This window comes from Pseudoliparis swirei, chromosome 5, assembly GCF_029220125.1.
Source record: "Pseudoliparis swirei isolate HS2019 ecotype Mariana Trench chromosome 5, NWPU_hadal_v1, whole genome shotgun sequence".
Classification (NCBI taxonomy): Eukaryota; Metazoa; Chordata; class Actinopteri; order Perciformes; family Liparidae; genus Pseudoliparis; species Pseudoliparis swirei.
In genome coordinates this window covers 27,141,004-27,159,449 of record NC_079392.1, presented here as the reverse complement: position 1 = coordinate 27,159,449, position 18,446 = coordinate 27,141,004, and the positions used below count along the sequence as shown (strand labels likewise).

The window sequence follows — 18,446 nt, the reverse complement described above, 5'->3', positions numbered from 1 at the left end:
CACAGGGCCACACATGCCGGAGGATCCGGTCCGAGGACGCGACGCGACGCGGTGTCGCCTCCCGCGGAGAGAGGCAGAGATCCGGCTGCTCCGCTCCCACAGGACGGCCGGGTGTCGCAGTACCGAGAGGAGCCGCATGGGGGCGCCAGAGCGCAGCGGGAAGAAGACCGTCCTCATCTTTTAGGTTTCCAGGATGAAGAGATCCATAATAATGACATGTAAGTAAGTCATTATTATGAGATATAAGTCCTTAATATGAGATAAACATCATTATTATGAGATACTAAGTGTTTATTATGAGATTTAAGTCATTATTAACAGATACTCAGTAATTTTTATGAGATACAAAGATAAAAAGTTCTGTTAAGAACATTTAAGATGGTGAACGCTGCTCCGCGTACAGGTCTTCAGTAAAAAGCCTCTGCTGCCCCCTCCTGGTCGGGGCAGAAAGTGCAGCCTGAGGTTCGACTGAAAAATTGAGGAATGGAAATGAGCCTTTTTGTATTCATATAGTAATATATATATCTTCCTTTTTGTGTATATAAATATATATATAGATTTTAAAAAATTATATTTAAATATATGAGAATATATAATTATTTATATTAAATATGGAGCCAATAGTTTTGTTCGTTTTAACCTAAAATTATTATTTTTTGTTCTTGAACTTTGAAAAATTCAACAATGTTATCGAAATAAATAAAACTGTATGAAAAGGCGTATTTCAGGGCGTGGTATCAACTAAAGGGGCGTGGTTTCAACTCCAGGGGCGTGGCATCAGCTACGTTGCCTTCAGGAGGCGTCGGTACCGAGAGAACTATGATCTGTACTTTATACACGGTGGCTTCACGTGACGTCAGTGAACATGATGACCGCTCGAGTTTAACAAGCTGGTTCTGAGTGAATCACAGAGGCACGACATGGAGACTCCTAAAGGCTCCTAAAGGCTCATAAAGGCTCATAAAGGCTCATAAAGGCTCCTCAACACGTGAACCTTTTATTGTTTATCGTTTACGGGAATCGAACACGTGACTTCCCTCATGAAGGTCGTGATCAGCGAGTCGTGTGTGGCGGTTCTGGTCAATCAGTAATGCCCTCATGAAGATGGATAACTTCATAAACATGAAGGAGCCGCCGGGCCCCAGAGGGACTCGAGGTCACATGACCCGTGGAATGTGGATTAATGTGTTACAGGCAGAAGTTATGATGCTGGAGATGAAAGTCTGCACCTTTAATACGACTCATGAACCAGCTGCTGCTCCCAGGGGCCTCACCTCTACGGGGCCTGGTGACTTCCCGGTGACTTCCTGGTGCCTTCCTGGTGACTTCCCGGTGGCACTGGAGATGTGTGAACGTTATATATTTCAATGTGAGTCTCTGAGGACGTTGATGTCGTTCCAGAGCGTCACGTGAGGCTACCACCGGGAACAGAGCGTCGCGTCTCCATAGCAACGCAGCATCGCGATGCTGCAAGCTACATGTCTCCATAGCAACGCTGGATAGCGACGTGTATCCATAGCGACGCGTCTCCATAGCAACGCAGCAGAGCAACATGTCTCCGCCCTCCGTCCAGGTCTCGAGTTGATTCAGGCCCGTGAGGAATGCAGCTCTTATCTCAGAGCTGAAGGTCACAAGGTCACCGGCCTCTCTCTCCCTCTCTACCTCTCTCTCTCTCCCTCTCTCTCTCTCCCTCTCTACCTCCCTCTCTACCTCTCTCTCTCTACCTCCCTCTCTACCTCTCTCTCTCCCTCTCTCTCCCTCTCTCTCTCTCTCCCCCTCTCCCCCCCTCTTTCTCTCTCTCTCCCTCCCCCCTCTCCCCCCCCTCTCTCTCTTGAACAAACAGTAAGTTTCACTCCAGCTCTTTACAGTTCTCATGCTGTGCAGCTGATTCATGAGGTTAACCATTAACCCTGTAGCCTCTCCTCCTGCTCCTGCTCCTCCTCTTCCTCCTCCTCCTCCTCCTGCTCCTCCTCCTCCTCCTGCTCCTCCTCCTCCTGCTCCTGCTCTCTCCCCTCAGTCCCTGCAGCCCTCCGGTAGTTTCCGTGTCGAGATGTCGTGGACGGCCGTGTTGCTGCTCGCCGGCCTCTCGTGTGCGTGGGCTCAGCCGCTGTGCTCGCCAGGTGAGCGCCAGCTGTTGTGTTCACGCTGTGGTCCCAGCAGGACTGTCAATAACAACAACAACAAACACAGGGACGCAGCTCGTGGGCCGAAGCCCGATCGTATGAGAAGAATGTGAAGTAGCACAACGTTTACCTGTCGTCACGGTGCCTTGAAATGTCTTTAAATATGTTTTATTTGTCTTCAAATGTCTTTATGTGATGTATAAATGTCTTTAACTGTATTTAATGTATTTATGTGATGTATAAATGTCTTTAACTGTATTTAATGTCTTTATGTGATGGATAAATGTCTTTAACTGTATTTAATGTCTTTATGCGATGTATAAATGTCTTTAACTGTATTTAATGTCTTTATGTGATGTATAAATGTCTTTATCTGTATTTAATGTCTTTATGTGATGTATAAATGTCTTTAACTGTATTTAATGTCTTTATGTGATGTATAAATGTCTTTAACTGTATTTAATGTCTTTATGTGATGTATAAATGTCTCTAACTGTATTTAATGTCTTTATGTGATGTATAAATGTCTTTAACTGTATTTAATGTCTTTATGTGATGTATAAATGTCTTTATCTGTATATAATGTCTTTATGTGATGTATAAATGTCTTTAACTGTATTTAATGTCTTTATGTGATGTATAAATGTCTCTAACTATTTAAATGTCTTTATGTGATGTATAAATGTCTTTAACTGTATTTAATGTCTTTATGTGATGTATAAATGTCTTTATCTGTATATAATGTCTTTATGTGATGTATAAATGTCTCTAACTGTATTTAATGTCTTTATGTGATGTATAAATGTCTCTAACTATTTAAATGTCTTTATGTGATGTATAAATGTCTTTAACTGTATTTAATGTCTTTATGTGATGTATAAATGTCTTTAACTGTATTTAATGTCTTTATGTGATGTATAAATGTCTTTATCTGTATTTAATGTCTTTATGTGATGTATAAATGTCTTTAACTGTATTTAATGTCTTTATGTGATGTATAAATGTCTTTAACTGTATTTAATATCTTTATGTGATGTATAAATGTCTTTAACTGTATTTAATGTCTTTATGTGATGTATAAATGTCTTTAACTGTATTTAATGTCTTTATGTGATGTATAAATGTCTTTAACTGTATTTAATGTCTTTATGTGATGTATAAATGTCTCTAACTGTATTTAATGTCTTTATGTGATATATAAATGTCTATCTGTATTTAATGTCTTTATGTGATGTATAAATGTCTTTAACTGTATTTAATGTCTTTATGTGATGTATAAATGTCTTTAACTGTATTTAATGTCTTTATGTGATGTATAAATGTCTCTAACTGTATTTAATGTCTTTATGTGATATATAAATGTCTTTAACTGTATTTAATGTCTTTATGTGATGTATAAATGTCTTTAACTGTATTTAATGTCTTTATGTGATGTATAAATGTCTTTAACTGTATTTAATGTCTTTATGTGATGTATAAATGTCTCTAACTGTATTTAATGTCTTTATGTGATATATAAATGTCTTTATGTGATGTATAAATGTCTTTAACTGTATTTAATGTCTTTATGTGATGTATAAATGTCTTTAACTGTATTTAATGTCTTTATGTGATGTATAAATGTCTTTAACTGTATTTAATGTCTTTATGTGATGTATAAATGTCTCTAACTGTATTTAATGTCTTTATGTGATATATAAATGTCTTTATCTGTATTTAATGTCTTTATGTGATGTATAAATGTCTTTAACTGTATTTAATGTCTTTATGTGATGTATAAATGTCTTTAACTGTATTTAATGTCTTTATGTGATGTATAAATGTCTTTAACTGTATTTAAATGTCTTTATGTGATGTATAAATGTCTCTAACTGTATTTAAATGTCTTTATGTGATGTATAAATGTCTTTAACTGTATTTAAACGTCTTTACTATGTTTCAGGTTCAACTGACGGCTACAAAGTCCGACTCAGCATCAAATCCGCTCTGGGAGATCAAGCTGTACGTATGACATCCAACATCCATAACATCCAACATCCATCACAGCCAACATCCATAACATCCAACATCCAACATCCATCACAGCCAACATCCAACATCCAACATCCATAACGATGACTTCTATGTCCTCACTTATGCTTCCTCTCCTATGACTAATGTGTGTGTGAGTGTGTTTATGTGTTGATGTGTGTGTGTGTTTGTGTGAGTGTGTTTATGTGTGTTTGTGTGTTTGTGTGTGTGTGTGTGTGTGTTTTTATGAGGAACAAGGTCCAATCTGGTCATCAATTAACCGAAACTGTCTTTTCCTGTAAAACCGCATGTGACCTGTTGTTGTTGTTGTTGTTGTTGCAGTACGTCTGGAATAAAAATGAAATGTTCCTCTTCCGAGCCACTCTGGCCTTCGCCATGAGGACGCACTCCGACGGCCTGGAATACGAGTAAGAAGACCCTTTAATGTACTTCCTGGTAAAGGAATAGGACAGGTCTATTGTCCTGTCCAGAGAGGGGTCTGACCTTTTACCCTGAAGGCTTGTTTGGGAGTTATTCCTGATCCCATGTGAGGTCAAAGGTCAAAGGTCAGGGATGTCTATGTGTACAGATTGTAAAAAAAATTTAATTTGTGAAATTGGGCTATAGAAATAAACTGAATTGAATTGAATTAAAGGTCACGTGACCCGTGGTTAATGGGCGTGTCCTGTGCTCCGGGGTAAAGGTCACATGACCCGTGGTTAAGGGGCGTGTCCTGTGCTCCGGGGTAAAGGTCACATGACCCGTGGTTAATGGGCGTGTCCTGTGCTCCGGGGTAAAGGTCACATGACCCGTGGTTAAGGGGCGTGTCCTGTGCTCCGGGGTAAAGGTCACATGACCCGTGGTTAAGGGGCGTGTCCTGTGCTCCGCAGCGTGGCCAACGTGGTCGTGTGTGACGAGACGCCGCGGGTGTCCTTCTGGTTCGTGGTGACGTCGCCGCTCAACGCCACGCAGCTCGTCGACAAGCGTCAGGTGGAGGAGGCGGTGAGGTAACGATCACATGACACGCCCCTCTTTCCCTCCAGAGGCCAGAGGTCACATTCAACCAGCTAATACAAGGAGCTATGTTATCGTTAGCCACCATAAACTACAGAACAAGTGGGGTTTAAACGTATGAGTGTTACAGTCGGCGTAGCTAGCCCTTTAATAAAGAACAATGTGTACATTTTGATGTTTTATTTGGCTAACGTGAGCTAACGTGATGTTTTATTTGGCTAACGTGATGTTTTATTTGGCTAACGTGAGCTAACGTGATGTTTTATTTGGCTAACGTGATGTTTTATTTGGCTAACGTGAGCTAACGTGATGTTTTATTTGGCTAACGTGAGCTAACGTGATGTTTTATTTGGCTAACGTGAGCTAACGTGATGTTTTATTCAGCTAACGTGATGTTTTATTTGGCTAACGTGAGATCACGTGATGTTCTATTTGGCTAATGTGAGCTAACGTGATGTTTTATTCAGCTAACGTGATGTTTTATTTGGCTAACGTGAGCTAACGTGATGTTTTATTATCTGTTTATGAACCAGAAAGTCCAGGGGCCGCATCAACAGCGCCTTCCTGCTGAGCGATGACACCCTGGAGTTCATCGGCATCCTGCCCACCCTGGAGGCGCCGGCGGTCCCGGCCACGGCGCCGTGGCTCATCGCCTTCGGGGTGGTGATGGGCGCCGTGTGCGCCAGCATCGTGGTCGTGCTCGTGTCCTCTGTGGTGCAAAAGAAACGGTGAGCGGACGATTCTGTATTCATGATTTAGGATTATGTTTAGTTGTTTAGTTGTTTAGTTGCGTTGTTGTTTAGTTGTTTAGTTGTTTAGTTGTTTTCTTGTTTTGTTGTTTAGTTGCGTTGTTGTTGTTTCTGTTTCAGCAAAAACAAACAGAAGCATGACGGCGAGGAGAAGACGGTGGAAAACGAAGCCGCAAGAGACGGCGTTTACAACCTGTCGTTCTCCGACGAGGAGCCGGTGACCCAGATGTAGAACTATAGATAGATCAATATTCCTTAGTTTGGCTCTCCGAAGGCGGTCGCATTTCCCCCTCCCTCTCCTCCCCAGGACCTTCCCTGCTTGGCTCCTATCGTCTTGTCTTGTCTTATACTTGAGGGACTCTCTCCTCATCGCTCTTTGAACTAAAAACCATGGACCTGATCAACTGGTCTCTCAACGCAATTGACACCGTCTTCTGGACGAGGAGCTCGGGTTCGGGGGAACCTGCCCGTCCTGCCGGGCCGTTGGCAGCTGGTTCCACGATGGACGCGTGGGAGCGTCGGCGTGTCTTGTGCCTAGCGGCCCTTTCCGTGGAGGACGTAGAAGACATCTACCTATTCGGAACTATGATTACAGGATTTCTGCTGTTTGGATTTGGCGCTGCCCTGGCTTATCGGAAAATGAAGGAAACGGTGACAGCCGTTAAAAGCCCCCTAAGGCTGCCCGACATGAGGGATGCTCTGGGTAGAGTTGTTGGCACTCAGACTGTGGCATTGAACCGCCAGAATGACAACATCGTGGAGAAGCTGACGGCTCTGCAAATGAATTGGATCGATTTGAAATCCTATTGGCAAACGGGAGGAAAATGGAGGGATAGTAGTTGCGCAAATTGAATGCAGCAACTGGAAGACCCAACAATCCCAATCTGATCTGCTTTCGGCTCCCTCAACCAGAACGGGCTTTGGCCAAGGCCGTGACTGGAACAACAACTCCCCCGAAGATCACTGAAGTGAGAATCTCTCTCTTTCCCTTCCCCCGATCCACAGACACCTGTGGTTGTTGTCTCCCCAGGACCTTCCAAGGCTATCTCCATGGCAACGACCATCTTGCGGACTGAGAACTCTGTCCGTTGTGGCCTGGGGGAGGACGACATACCAGGCCACTCACACACAAACTTTCAACACACTGATCTGCATTCACTACCCCCCCCCCCCCATCCCACGCCTTCGCCTGCTTCGTCCCCCCAGTGTGACAGGACGGGGTCTGTGACTGGCGCCGTGATGGCTGCCGGACCGGCTGGCTGCTTGTCTGTGCTGGTTACCTTCTGCCCCCACTGGCTGGGCTTAGATCACCCAGTCTTTGGCTTACCTCCCCCCCCCCTCCTCCATGTTGCAAGTCATGTTTAAAATGTATGTGCTTATGTGCTCTCTCTCCTCATGTTATGCTGTAATCTTCATCCTTTCTTGCCATTTCGTTGCCTCTGTACCTGTACTCTAGCAATGACAATAAATTGAATCCAATCCAATCCAATTTATAAAATAAATAAAAAATTATATATATATATTTATATGTATAATATATATAAATATATATATATATATAAAAATACATTAAAATACAAATATATATAAATATTTAAAACATATATATACATATATATGTATATATATATATATAAATATACATGTCGTGTGTCGTGTGTAGTCGTGTGTCGTGTGTAGTGTGTTAACTCGGCTGTCTATAAAATCAAATGTCTGTTATAAATAAAAATGCATTGAGGAATTAAAAGTGGTCAAATTAGTAATAGAAAGAAATTGTGTCAAATATAAAGTTTAGTAAATTGATAAAAATGTAAATATATTAAGACTATTCTCTCATAATGTGGATTATGTTTGAACGTGAGCAGAAAGACACTAATAACGATGTTCATAAATGAATAAAGATTCTTTTAAATGATCATTGAAGTGATGAGGAGCCACGTGCACTTTAAAGAGCCACGTGCACATTTAAAGAGCCACGTGCACTTTAAAGAGCCACGTGCACATTTAAAGAGCCACGTGCACATTTAAAGAGGTTAAAGACACTAAAGAGGGAAGAGAGAGACGATATTAAACGAGAAGAATTACTCGACAGGAGAATAAATATTAAAAACAAAACATAATAATTTTATTTAATGTTGTTCTAAGAAACAACTCAAGTCTGATTCTTGATGTTAAATCATGTTGTTATACTATATTATATATATTATTATGTGAAACTATTACTGATAGTTCAGCTGCTGTACCTCCATGCAGTGCGCAGGCTGGCCGCCAGGTGGCAGCACAGCACCGCGCGAGAAAGAGGAAGAAGAAGAATTTTGTCAACCCGCTGATGACTATATATACAGGACTGTCTCAGAAAATTAGAATATTGTGATGAAGTTCTTTATTTTCTGTAATGCAATTAAAAAAACAAAAATGTCATGCATTCTGGATTCATTACAAATCAACTGAAATATTGCAAGCCTTTTATTCTGATTTATTGCTGATTATGGCTTACAGCTTAAGAAAACTCAAATATCCTATCTCTAAATATTAGAATATCATGAAAAAGTATACTAGTAGGGTATTAAACAAATCACTTGAATTGTCTAATTAACTCGAAACACCTGCAAGGGTTTCCTGAGCCTTGACAAACACTCAGCTGTTATAAATCTTTTTTTTACTTGGTCTGAGGAAATATTAAAATTTTATGAGATAGGATTTTAGAGTTTTCTTAAGCTGTAAGCCATAATCAGCAATATTAAAAGAATAAAAGGCTTGCAATATTTCAGTTGATTTGTAATGAATCCAGAATGCATGACATTTTTGTTTTTTTAATTGCATTACAGAAAATAAAGAACTTTATCACAATATTCTAATTTTCTGAGAGTCCTGTATATATACAATATTTATATAAAATATATAAATATAAATGTATCTATAAATATTTATATTTATAAATATCCATATATATATATATGTATATATACATATATATTTCCCGTCATGTTGCGGCTGAACGCCTCATCTTGCGATGAAGAGCTTCGTCTTCATAAAGATGAATGCAGCAAGTCAAACTGTTTTTTTTCTCTTTATTGAGAATGAAGAGATGAATAACTCTGATACGTCTATGAATAATAAACGAGTTGAAATAACTTTTTGCAAATGAGTCAAATGAATAATATGATGTCAGACGTGTCGCCAGGAACAAAACGATCTGTTTTAAAAAGCCGTTAAAGGCGTTGGTCATAATTAATGTCGAACGTGGGAATATGTGGGAAATAGATATTTAATCTGCACACTACTCATATTTCATGAGCTCTTCTTCTTCTTCTTCTCCTTCTGCTTCTTCTTGTTATTCTTGTTCTTCTTCTTCTTCTTGTTCTTCTTCTTGTTCTGCTTCTTCTTCTGCTTCTTCTTGTTCTTCTTCTTCTGCTTCTTCTTGTTCTTCTTCTTCTGCTTCTTCTTCTCCTTCTTGTTCTTATTGTTCTTCTTCTTGTTCTTCTTGTTCTTCTTGTTTTTCTTCTTCTTCTTGTTCTTCTTCTTCTTCTCTAACAAAGCAGCTTTCAGGGCTTCAGAATAAATATTTATTACACAAAGCTTTTGAAAGCCAGAGTGCATCATTAATATTATTATATTATTAATATTATTAATAATACAAGAGCAGAGTGAAAAGTGACAGATTCCATGAAGCAGTTCATAAAAACAGAGGGGTGGGGGGGTGGGTGTATTTGACGTGTTTTGAATCCATAACTAGAAGTCCCAGTCCTGCTGCTGGTCCTCCTTTAGTTCACGAGCCTCTGGAGTGGGAGGAGCCTCCTCCCCCCCCCCTCTCCTCTGGTCCAGCTCCTCCATCCCCCCCCCCCCGGCCTCCCCTCCTCCTTCCCCCCATCGCTCTCCAGCGAGCTCAGAGACTCCGCCCTCGAGCCGCGGCCCTCGAACTCGTAGGTCTGCAGCGAGTCGTAGGGCGGCTGCGAGAGGTCAAAGGTCACGCGGTCCAGACGGATGTTCAGGAGGTCCCGCATGAGGAGGAGGGGCTGCACGTTGAGGGGTAGCTCCGCCCTCGTGGGTAGCTCCGCCCCGAACAGCCCCCCCGGTCCGGTCAAGTCCTTTCTCTGGAGGCCGCACATGCTCAGGAGCTGCGCTCCCGCCGGGTACGCCCCCCGGCCGCTCAGACACGCCCCCCGGCCGCTCAGACACGCCCCCCCGCCGCTCTGATTCAGCGAGCCCACGATGCTGAACGAGTCCGCCTTCAGGCTGGCGGACTGGACCTCGGCGCCCGCGGAGTCCCGCCTCTCCGACGCCGGCGGCGTGGAGGAGTCGCTGTCCAGCGTGCAGCTGGTGCCGGTCTGGGTCTGAGAGGACCCGGGTCGGACCTCCTGCTGGGAGGAGGAGCTGGGGAGACTCCGGGGGGGAGGCTCGGTCGGGTCGCAGGCGGTGGGCGGAGTCAACTCTGAAGGGTTCATCTGAGAGAGAGGAGGAGGAGGAGGAGGAGGAGGAGGAAAAAGAAAACCCCTAGTTTTTGTTTCTCTTCCTGAATATTTCATTGGAAATCTTTATTATTCAAAACACGACGTAAATGCTTTTGGTTGTTCTTTAATTCATATATACAAAATATAAAATATAATATACAAAATATAATATATACAATATACAAAATATAATATAGAATATATCAAATCTAATATCTAATATATAATATATAAAATATAATATACAATATACAATATATAAAATATAAATTATAATATAATATGTGATCTGACCTCTATGTCTCTGCCGCCTTTCTTTCTGGCCGCGTAGGGGGCGTGGCCAGTGGGGGCGTGGCTAGTCTCCTTGACGACCGGGTGACGGCCCACGTGACCTCCGGGGAGCGTGAGCCGCAGACCGGCCCCCCCACGGGGAGGAAGTCCCCGAGGACGGGGGGCGCGTGCACGCCGTAGAGGAGGCGCCCATACAGAGGGGCGGAGCCTGGCCTCAGCTGGTGGGCGGAGCCGGGCCTCAGCAGGGGGTCCGGGCCCTGGTTGCGGTTCCAGCTGTAGGTCCGGGCCCTCGGCTGCTGGGGCCATCTGTCACGCAGACACACGCTCATTACCCATAAGCCACCGCTGCAAAGCACGCTGAGCATTAGTGGGCGGGGCCAGCTCACGTGTCGCGGTGCTGCAGCGCCGCCATGTCGAAGGCCTCCGTGTCCGCCTCCCCCCCCCCCTCGTCGTCGTAGGAGATGATGTTCTCTCTCACGTCGCCGTCCTCCAAGGGCGAGCGAGGGGCCCGCCCCCGTCGCCACGGCGACAGAGAGCGAGCGCACGCCGCTGAGGGGGCAGAGAGACACGTGACCCCAAGACTACGAGACCCCGAGACCACGTGACCCCAAGACCACAAGCCCACGAGACCCCGAGACCACGAGACCCCGAGACCACGAGACCCCGAGACCACAAGCCCACGAGACCCCGAGACCACGAGACCCCAAGACCCCGAGACCACGAGACCCCAAGACCCCGAGACCCCGAGACCACAAGACCCCGAGACCACGAGACCCCGAGACCACGTGACCACGAGACCCCGAGACCACGAGACCCCAAGACCACGAGACCACGAGACCCCAAGACCCCGAGACCACGAGACCCCGAGACCACGAGACCACAAGACCCCGTGACCACGAGACCCCGAGACCACGAGACCCCGAGACCCCGAGACCACGAGACCCCGAGACCACGAGACCCCAAGACCACAAGACCACAAGACCCCGAGACCACGAGACCCCGAGACCACGTGACCCCGAGACCACGAGACCCCAAGACCACGAGACCACGAGACCCCAAGACCACGAGACCCCGAGACCACGAGACCCCGAGACCACGAGACCCCGTGACCACGAGACCCACGAGACCCACGAGACCCACGAGACCAACGAGACCCACGAGACCCACGAGACCCACGAGACCCACGAGACCCACGAGACCCACGAGACCCACGAGACCACGAGACCCCGAGACCCCAAGACCACAAGACCACAAGACCCCGAGACCCCAAGACCACAAGACCACAAGACCCCGAGACCACGAGACCCCGAGACCACGTGACCACGAGACCACGAGACCACGAGACCACGAGACCACGAGACCCCGAGACCACGAGACCTCGAGACCACGAGACCACGAGACCCCGAGACCCCGAGACCCCGAGACCCCAAGACCCCAAGACCCCAAGACCACAAGACCACAAGACCACGAGACCCCGAGACCCCGAGACCACGAGACCACGAGACCCCAAGACCACAAGACCCCAAGACCACAAGACCCCAAGACCACAAGACCCCAAGACTCCAAGCCCACAAGACCCCAAGCCCACAAGACCCCATGACCACAAGACCCCAAGACCACAAGACCCCAAGACCACAAGACCCCAAGACCACAAGCCCACAAGTCCCCAAGACCCCAAGACCACAAGACCACAAGACCCCAAGCCCACAAGACCCCAAGACCACAATACCCCAAGACCACAAGACCCCAAGACCACAGGAACACAAGACCCCAAGACCACAAGACCACAAGACCCCAAGACCACAAGCCCACAAGCCCACAAGACCCCAAGCCCACAAGACCCCAAGACCACAAGCCCCCAAGACCACGAGACCACAAGACCACGAGACCCGAGACCACAAGACCACAAGACTCCAAGACCACAAGACCCCAAGACCACGAGACCACGAGACCACAAGACTACGAGACCCCAAGACCACACGACCCCAAGACCACACGACCCCAAGACCCCAAGACCACAATACCACGAGACCCCAAGACCACAATACCACAATACCACGAGACCACGAGACCATGACCACAAGACCCCAAGACCACATGACCACAAGACCACACGACCCCAAGACCCCGAGACCACAAGACCACGAGACCACATGACCCCAAGACCATGAGACCCCGAGACCACGAGACCACAAGACCCCAAGACCCCAAGACCACAAGACCACGTGACCCCAAGACCCCAAGACCACAAGACCACAAGACCACGAGACCACATGACCTCGTGACCACCACACACCTGGGGGGGCGGACCTACCGAGCAGGGCTCCGGCGCAGGCCAGCGAGGCCAGCAGGGTGAGCAGGCCGAAGACGAGGGAGGGGGAGGCGGAGTCCAGCAGGGGGAGGCAGAGGGTCTGACCCCCCCTGCTGGACTCGGTCCGCATGCCCCCCCTCAGGCAGGGGCAGACCGTCACGGTGACCGTGGCCGTGTGGGTCAGACCTGAAGCCCCGTCACGCAAGACCACCGGGACCAGCAGGGAGGGGGGAGGGGAGGAGGGGGGGGAGGAGGGGAGATGGGGAGGAGGGGAGAGAGGAGGGGAGATAGGGATGGGGAGGAGGGGGAGAGAGGGAGGGGGGGAGAGTGGGGGAGATAGGGATGGGGAGAGGAGGGGGGGAGAGAGGGAGGGGGGGAGAGGGAGGGGGGAGATGGGGGGAGGAGGGGGGAGAGAGAGACCTCCGGTGACCCTGATGCTGAGGTTCAGGGTGGTCCTGGTCTCTGGGGGGATGCTGAAGTGGATCGGGGTCTCCCGGTCCCCCTGGTCCCGGTCGATGGCTCTCAGGACCTGGACCACCTGACACAAGAGACCGAGAGGATGAGGAGGATGAGGAGGATGATGGTGATGATTCAATTCAATTCAATTCAGTTTATTTGTATAGCCCAATTTCACAAATTACAAATTAGTCTCGGAGTGCTTTACAATCTGTACACATAGACATCCCTGCCCCAAAACCTCACATCGGACCAGGAAAAACTCCCAAATAACCCTTCAGGGGAAAAAAAGAGAAGAAACCTTCAGGAGAGAACAGAGGAGGATCCCTCTCCAGGATGGACAGAACAATAGATGTAATGTGTACAGAAGGACAGATTTAGAGTTAAAATACATTCAATGAATGTGACAGAGTGTATGAATAGTTCATAGTAGGCATATTCCACGATGGAGACCTCCACGATCCATCAGGCAGATGGCGGTGGGGAGGAGTGGGTGGAGTCTCAACAGTGGGCGGAGTCTCAACAGGACAGTGGCGTAGTCAGGAGCAGGAATTCCACGACCCAGACCTCGATGATCCATCAGCAGATAGGATCTATGTCGTCTCATAGGGTCCGATGACCCCATGAGACGTGAAGTCAAAAGGACTCCGGGGAGAAAGCAGAGTTAGTAACGTGTGATTGAGAGATGAAAATTCATCCTTAAGGAGAGAAAAAAGAGGAGATAGGTGCTCAGTGCATCCTAAACGTCCCCCGGCAGCTATAAGCCTATAGCAGCATATCAAGGGGCTGGACCAGGTGAACCTGATTCAGCCCTAACTATAAGCTCTGTCAAAGAGGAAGGTCTTCAGTCTACTCTTAAACGAGGTGACTGTGTCTGCCTCCCGGACTGAAATTGGAAGCTGGTTCCATAAAAGAGGAGCTTGATAACTAAAGGCTCTGGCTCCCATTCTACTTTTTAAGACTCTAGGAACTACAAGTAGTGCCGCATTTAGTGAGCGTAGCTCTCTAGTGGGCAATATGGTACTACAAGCTCCTTAAGATATGATGGTGCATCACCAATCAAGGCTTTGTACGTTAAGAGAAGAATTTTAAAAGTGATTCTTGATTTTACTGGGAGCCAGTGCAGAGCAGCTAGTGCAGGAGTGATGTGATCTCTTTTCTTAGTTTAGTGAGAACACGAGCTGCAGCATTCTGGATCAACTGGAGGGACCTAAGAGACTTATTAGAGCAGCCTGATAATAAGGAGTTGCAGTAATCCAGTCTCGAAGTAACGAACGCGTGAACCAATTTGTCTGCATCTTTTTGAGACAAGATGTGCCTGATGTTTGAAATATTACGTAGATGAAAGAATGCAGTCCTTGAGATTTGCTTTACGTGGGAGTTAAAGGACAAGTCCCGATCAAAGATAACGCCAAGATTCTTTACAGTGGTGTTGGATGCCAGGGCAATGCCGTCTACAGAATCCACATCACCAGATAATTGATCTCTGAGGTGCTCAGGGCCGAGTAAAATTACTTCGGTTTTGTCTGAGTTTAACATCAAGAAGTTGCAGGTCATCCATGTTTTATGTCTTTAAGACATGCTTGAATTTTACCGAGTTGGTTGCTCTCCTCTGGTTTTATCGATAAATATAGTTGAGTATCATCTGCATAACAATGAAAGTGTATGGAGTGTTTCCTGATAATATTGCCCAAAGGAAGCATGTATAAAGTAAATAAAATTGGTCCAAGCACAGAACCTTGTGGAACTCCGTGATTAACGTTGGTGGTTATCGAGGCGTCATCGTTTACAAATACAAACTGAGATCGATCTGATAAATAGGATTTAAACCAAATTAGTGCCGTGCCTGAAATGCATGGTCAATGGTGTCGAATGCAGCACTAAGGTCTAACAAGACCAGTACAGAGAGGAGTCCTCTATCAGGACTAAGGTCTAACAAGACCAGTCCAGAGATGAGTCCTCTATCAGGACTAAGGTCTAACAAGACCAGTACAGAGAGGAGTCCTCTATCAGGACTAAGGTCTAACAAGACCAGTCCATAGATGAGTCCTCTATCAGGACTAAGGTCTAACAAGACCAGTCCAGAGATGAGTCCTCTATCAGGACTAAGGTCTAACAAGACCAGTACAGAGAGGAGTCCTCTATCAGGACTAAGGTCTAACAAGACCAGTCCAGAGATGAGTCCTCTATCAGGACTAAGGTCTAACTAGACCAGTACAGAGAGGAGTCCTCTATCAGGACTAAGGTCTAACAAGACCAGGACAGAGAGGAGTCCTCTATCAGGACTAAGGTCTAACAAGACCAGGACAGAGAGGAGTCCTCTATCAGGACTAAGGTCTAACAAGACCAGGACAGAGAGGAGTCCTCTATCAGCACTAAGGTCTAACAAGACCAGGACAGAGAGGAGTCCTTTATCTGCTGCCATTAAGAGGTCATTTGTAATTTTCACCAGTGCCGTCTCGGTGCTGTGGTGTTTTCTAAATCCTGATTGAAATTTCTCAAATAAACTATTATGATGTAGAAAGTCGCACAACTGATTTGCGACCACTTTCTCAAGGATCTTGGAGAGGAAGGGGAGGTTAGAGATCGGTCTGTAGTTAGCCAACACCTCTGGATCCAGAGTGGGCTTCTTCAGGAGAGGTTTAATAACAGCCACCTTGAAGGAGTGTGGTACGTGGCCTGTTAGCAGAGACACATTGATAATATCTAATAGAGAGCCGCCAATTAAAGGCAAAACGTCTTTAAGCAGCCTCGTCGGGATGGGGTCCAAGAGACAGGTAGGCGTGTTCGAAGTAGAAACCGTTGAAGATAATTGGTCACGGTTGATGGGAGAAAAGCCCTCCAAATATACACCAGGGCATACAGCGGTTTCCAAGGCCATTCCACTTGAGGACAGATTGGCACTGGTTATGGGCAAGAGAATATTAATCTTGTCCCTAATAGTTAAAATCTTTTCATTAAAGAAGTTCATAAAGTCATTACCACTAAGGTTTATAGGAATGCTCGGCTCCACAGAGCTGTGACTCTCTGTCAGCCTGGCTACAGTGCATGATGATGATGATGATGATAAGGATGATGATGTAAGTCTGTAGGGGGACTCAGGGATCCGGACCTGGCCGGCGGCGCTGGAGTCGCACACGGAGGTCGTGTACTGGCGGTCCAGCTCGGGGGCGTTGTCGTTCTGGTCCAGCGTCTCTATGGCAACCACCACCCTGGAGACCAGGCTGGGATTGTCTGGGAGAGAAGAGACGAAGACGAAGATGAGTCTTCATCGCACGAGCCTCGGGTCACGTATGGAGTTTGAGGGGTCTGAGGGGGTCTGAGGAGGTCTGAGGGGGTCTAGGGGGTCTGAGGGGGTCTGAGGGGGTCTGAGGGGTCTGAGGGGTCTGAGGAGGTCTGAGGAGGTCTGAGGGGTCTGAGGGGGTCTGAGGGGTCTGAGCAGGACTAAGGAGGGGTGGGAGCCTGGGGGTACGGACCAGCGAGCGGCGCCCTGAGGCCACGCCCACCTGATGTTGGCGCTCTGGCCCGTGTCCGGGTCCACGGCCTCCACGCGGCCCACGGGGCACACGGCGGCGCAGTTCTCCGACACGTCCAGGCGGTACCGGGCCCGGGAGAACCGGGGCGGCTCGTCGGCGTTCAGGACCATGACCCGGACCGTGGTCTGGTCCTTGAAGGGGCCCCTCAGGTAGCGGGGGTCCACCGTCGGGTTGGAGACCTCCACGGAGAACGTGTACGAGCTGCGGCTCTCGTAGTCCAGCAGCTGGGGGGGGGGGAGGAGGGAGAGAGGGGAGAGGGAGGGTGAAGAGGGAGGGGAGGGGAGAGAGGGGGGGGTAATTTAGATTACCTGTGTGATGGTTCTTCTAGGTTCAGTCGTGTCACTGACCTGTCTGAGGGGCGTTCACTGACCTGTCTGAGGGGCGTTCACTGACCTGTCTGAGGGGCGTTCACTGATCTGTCTGAGGGGCGTTCACTGACCTGTCTGAGAGGCGTTCACTGACCTGTCTGAGGGGCGTTCACTGACCTGTCTGAGGGGCGTTCACTGACCTGTCTGAGAGGCGTTCACTGACCTGTCTGAGGGGCGTTCACTGACCTACTTTTACATCAGAGAACAAAACATTCAAATTCTCTTCAGCTGAAATATAAAAGTCAACATGTTTCCCTCCAGTAAACGGAGACAGTTCCACTCTTGGCCACAGGGGGGCCCGGACCCACCTGGTTGAGCACGATGTCGGCCTCGCGGTCGCGGCCCGTGACGTTGAAGGTGGCGGCCTCCTCGGCGTCCAGGATGCTGAAGGCCAGCGCGGCGTTGGCCCCCAGGTCCGGGTCGCTGGCCGAGAGCCGGCCCACCTCCACGCCGGGCGCCGCCAGCTCGGACACGGAGAAGGACCACGCACCTGCAGGGGCCGGGGGCCACGTCAGCGTCATGGCCGCCCTCTTAAAGGGCCGGACACACTTTATAGACTCTTCCCACATATTGGTAAATAACTCTCTCTGCATTTGATTATTGTTTATTTGAGTGTCGAAAATATTGGTACGTAAGAGAATGTCTCTAATTTTACAACATAAATACATTGAATTTGAAACTTTCAAAAGTCGGCCCGTGGGCTTTTATTTTGAAGGTTTCAAATGGCTTTGTGTTTGACACCTTTGATGCATGATGTATGATGTAGGAGGGAGTCAGATATCAGAAGATGAAGAACAACGCTGGCATTTGGAAACTAGTAAATTGCTCGTGTTGCGGAACAATTTATCAACGTGAGAACAAAAGGGAGGAGGGGTGTTACGTCCCCGTTTGGTCTAAGGGATAAGCGGGGGGAACGAACACAGGACAGTCAAAGAATAAGTGGAAACGCTCAAAATTAGGAGTAACGTGGTCAAATAATATTTATTTATAATACAAAAGACAAAGGTTCAATAACGGGGGAGAGATCGGGACAGTTGCGGTTGTGCCAAACAAATGAACTCAAGATAACAAAACTAGGCTTGGCTATCTACCTCTCTGAAAAGAAACAAACAAAATGGCTCCACTAGCTTCTCTAAC

The 18,446-nt window shown here is 47.2% G+C and overlaps 2 protein-coding genes across 6 annotated transcripts in view; one reads left to right on the top strand and one right to left on the bottom strand.

The window, feature by feature from the left end:
- Window positions 1-4: 4 nt before the first annotated feature.
- On the top strand, window positions 5-8,317 carry cltrn (collectrin, amino acid transport regulator). Of its 5 annotated transcripts, none has more exons than XM_056414509.1 (8): window positions 5-218; window positions 1,402-1,635; window positions 2,018-2,120; window positions 4,066-4,124; window positions 4,476-4,561; window positions 5,024-5,140; window positions 5,681-5,875; window positions 6,017-8,317. In XM_056414509.1, exons 3-8 carry the CDS (start codon window positions 2,051-2,053, stop codon window positions 6,126-6,128), a joined length of 639 nt encoding a protein of 212 aa, XP_056270484.1. In that variant the 5' UTR covers window positions 5-218; window positions 1,402-1,635; window positions 2,018-2,050; the 3' UTR covers window positions 6,129-8,317. The 5 variants fall into 5 exon arrangements, with proteins under 5 accessions (XP_056270484.1, XP_056270481.1, XP_056270483.1 ...); XM_056414506.1 differs by having other exon boundaries at window positions 1,195-1,635; XM_056414508.1 differs by lacking the exon at window positions 1,402-1,635.
- The window catches only part of LOC130193490 (cadherin-11-like), an 18,941-nt gene continuing 8,621 nt past the window's right edge, over window positions 8,127-18,446 (bottom strand). The window contains 10 exon segments of the mRNA XM_056413957.1: window positions 8,127-8,157; window positions 9,746-10,341; window positions 10,642-10,756; window positions 10,759-10,944; window positions 11,025-11,346; window positions 12,953-13,135; window positions 13,370-13,487; window positions 16,518-16,671; window positions 16,912-17,165; window positions 17,618-17,799. Of these exon segments, the coding sequence (XP_056269932.1) occupies window positions 8,127-8,157; window positions 9,746-10,341; window positions 10,642-10,756; window positions 10,759-10,944; window positions 11,025-11,346; window positions 12,953-13,135; window positions 13,370-13,487; window positions 16,518-16,671; window positions 16,912-17,165; window positions 17,618-17,799 (2,141 nt within the window).

Excerpts from the sequence above, each read along its gene's own strand:
- cltrn (XM_056414508.1), top strand. The coding sequence starts at position 2,051 with ATGTCGTGGACGGCCGTGTTGCTGCTCGCCGGCCTCTCGTGTGCGTGG. Across the intron at positions 2,121-4,065 it reads TCAGCCGCTGTGCTCGCCAG|GTTCAACTGACGGCTACAAA; the intron begins GTGAGCGCCAGC and ends ACTATGTTTCAG. Across the intron at positions 4,125-4,475 it reads CCGCTCTGGGAGATCAAGCT|TACGTCTGGAATAAAAATGA; the intron begins GTACGTATGACA and ends TTGTTGTTGCAG.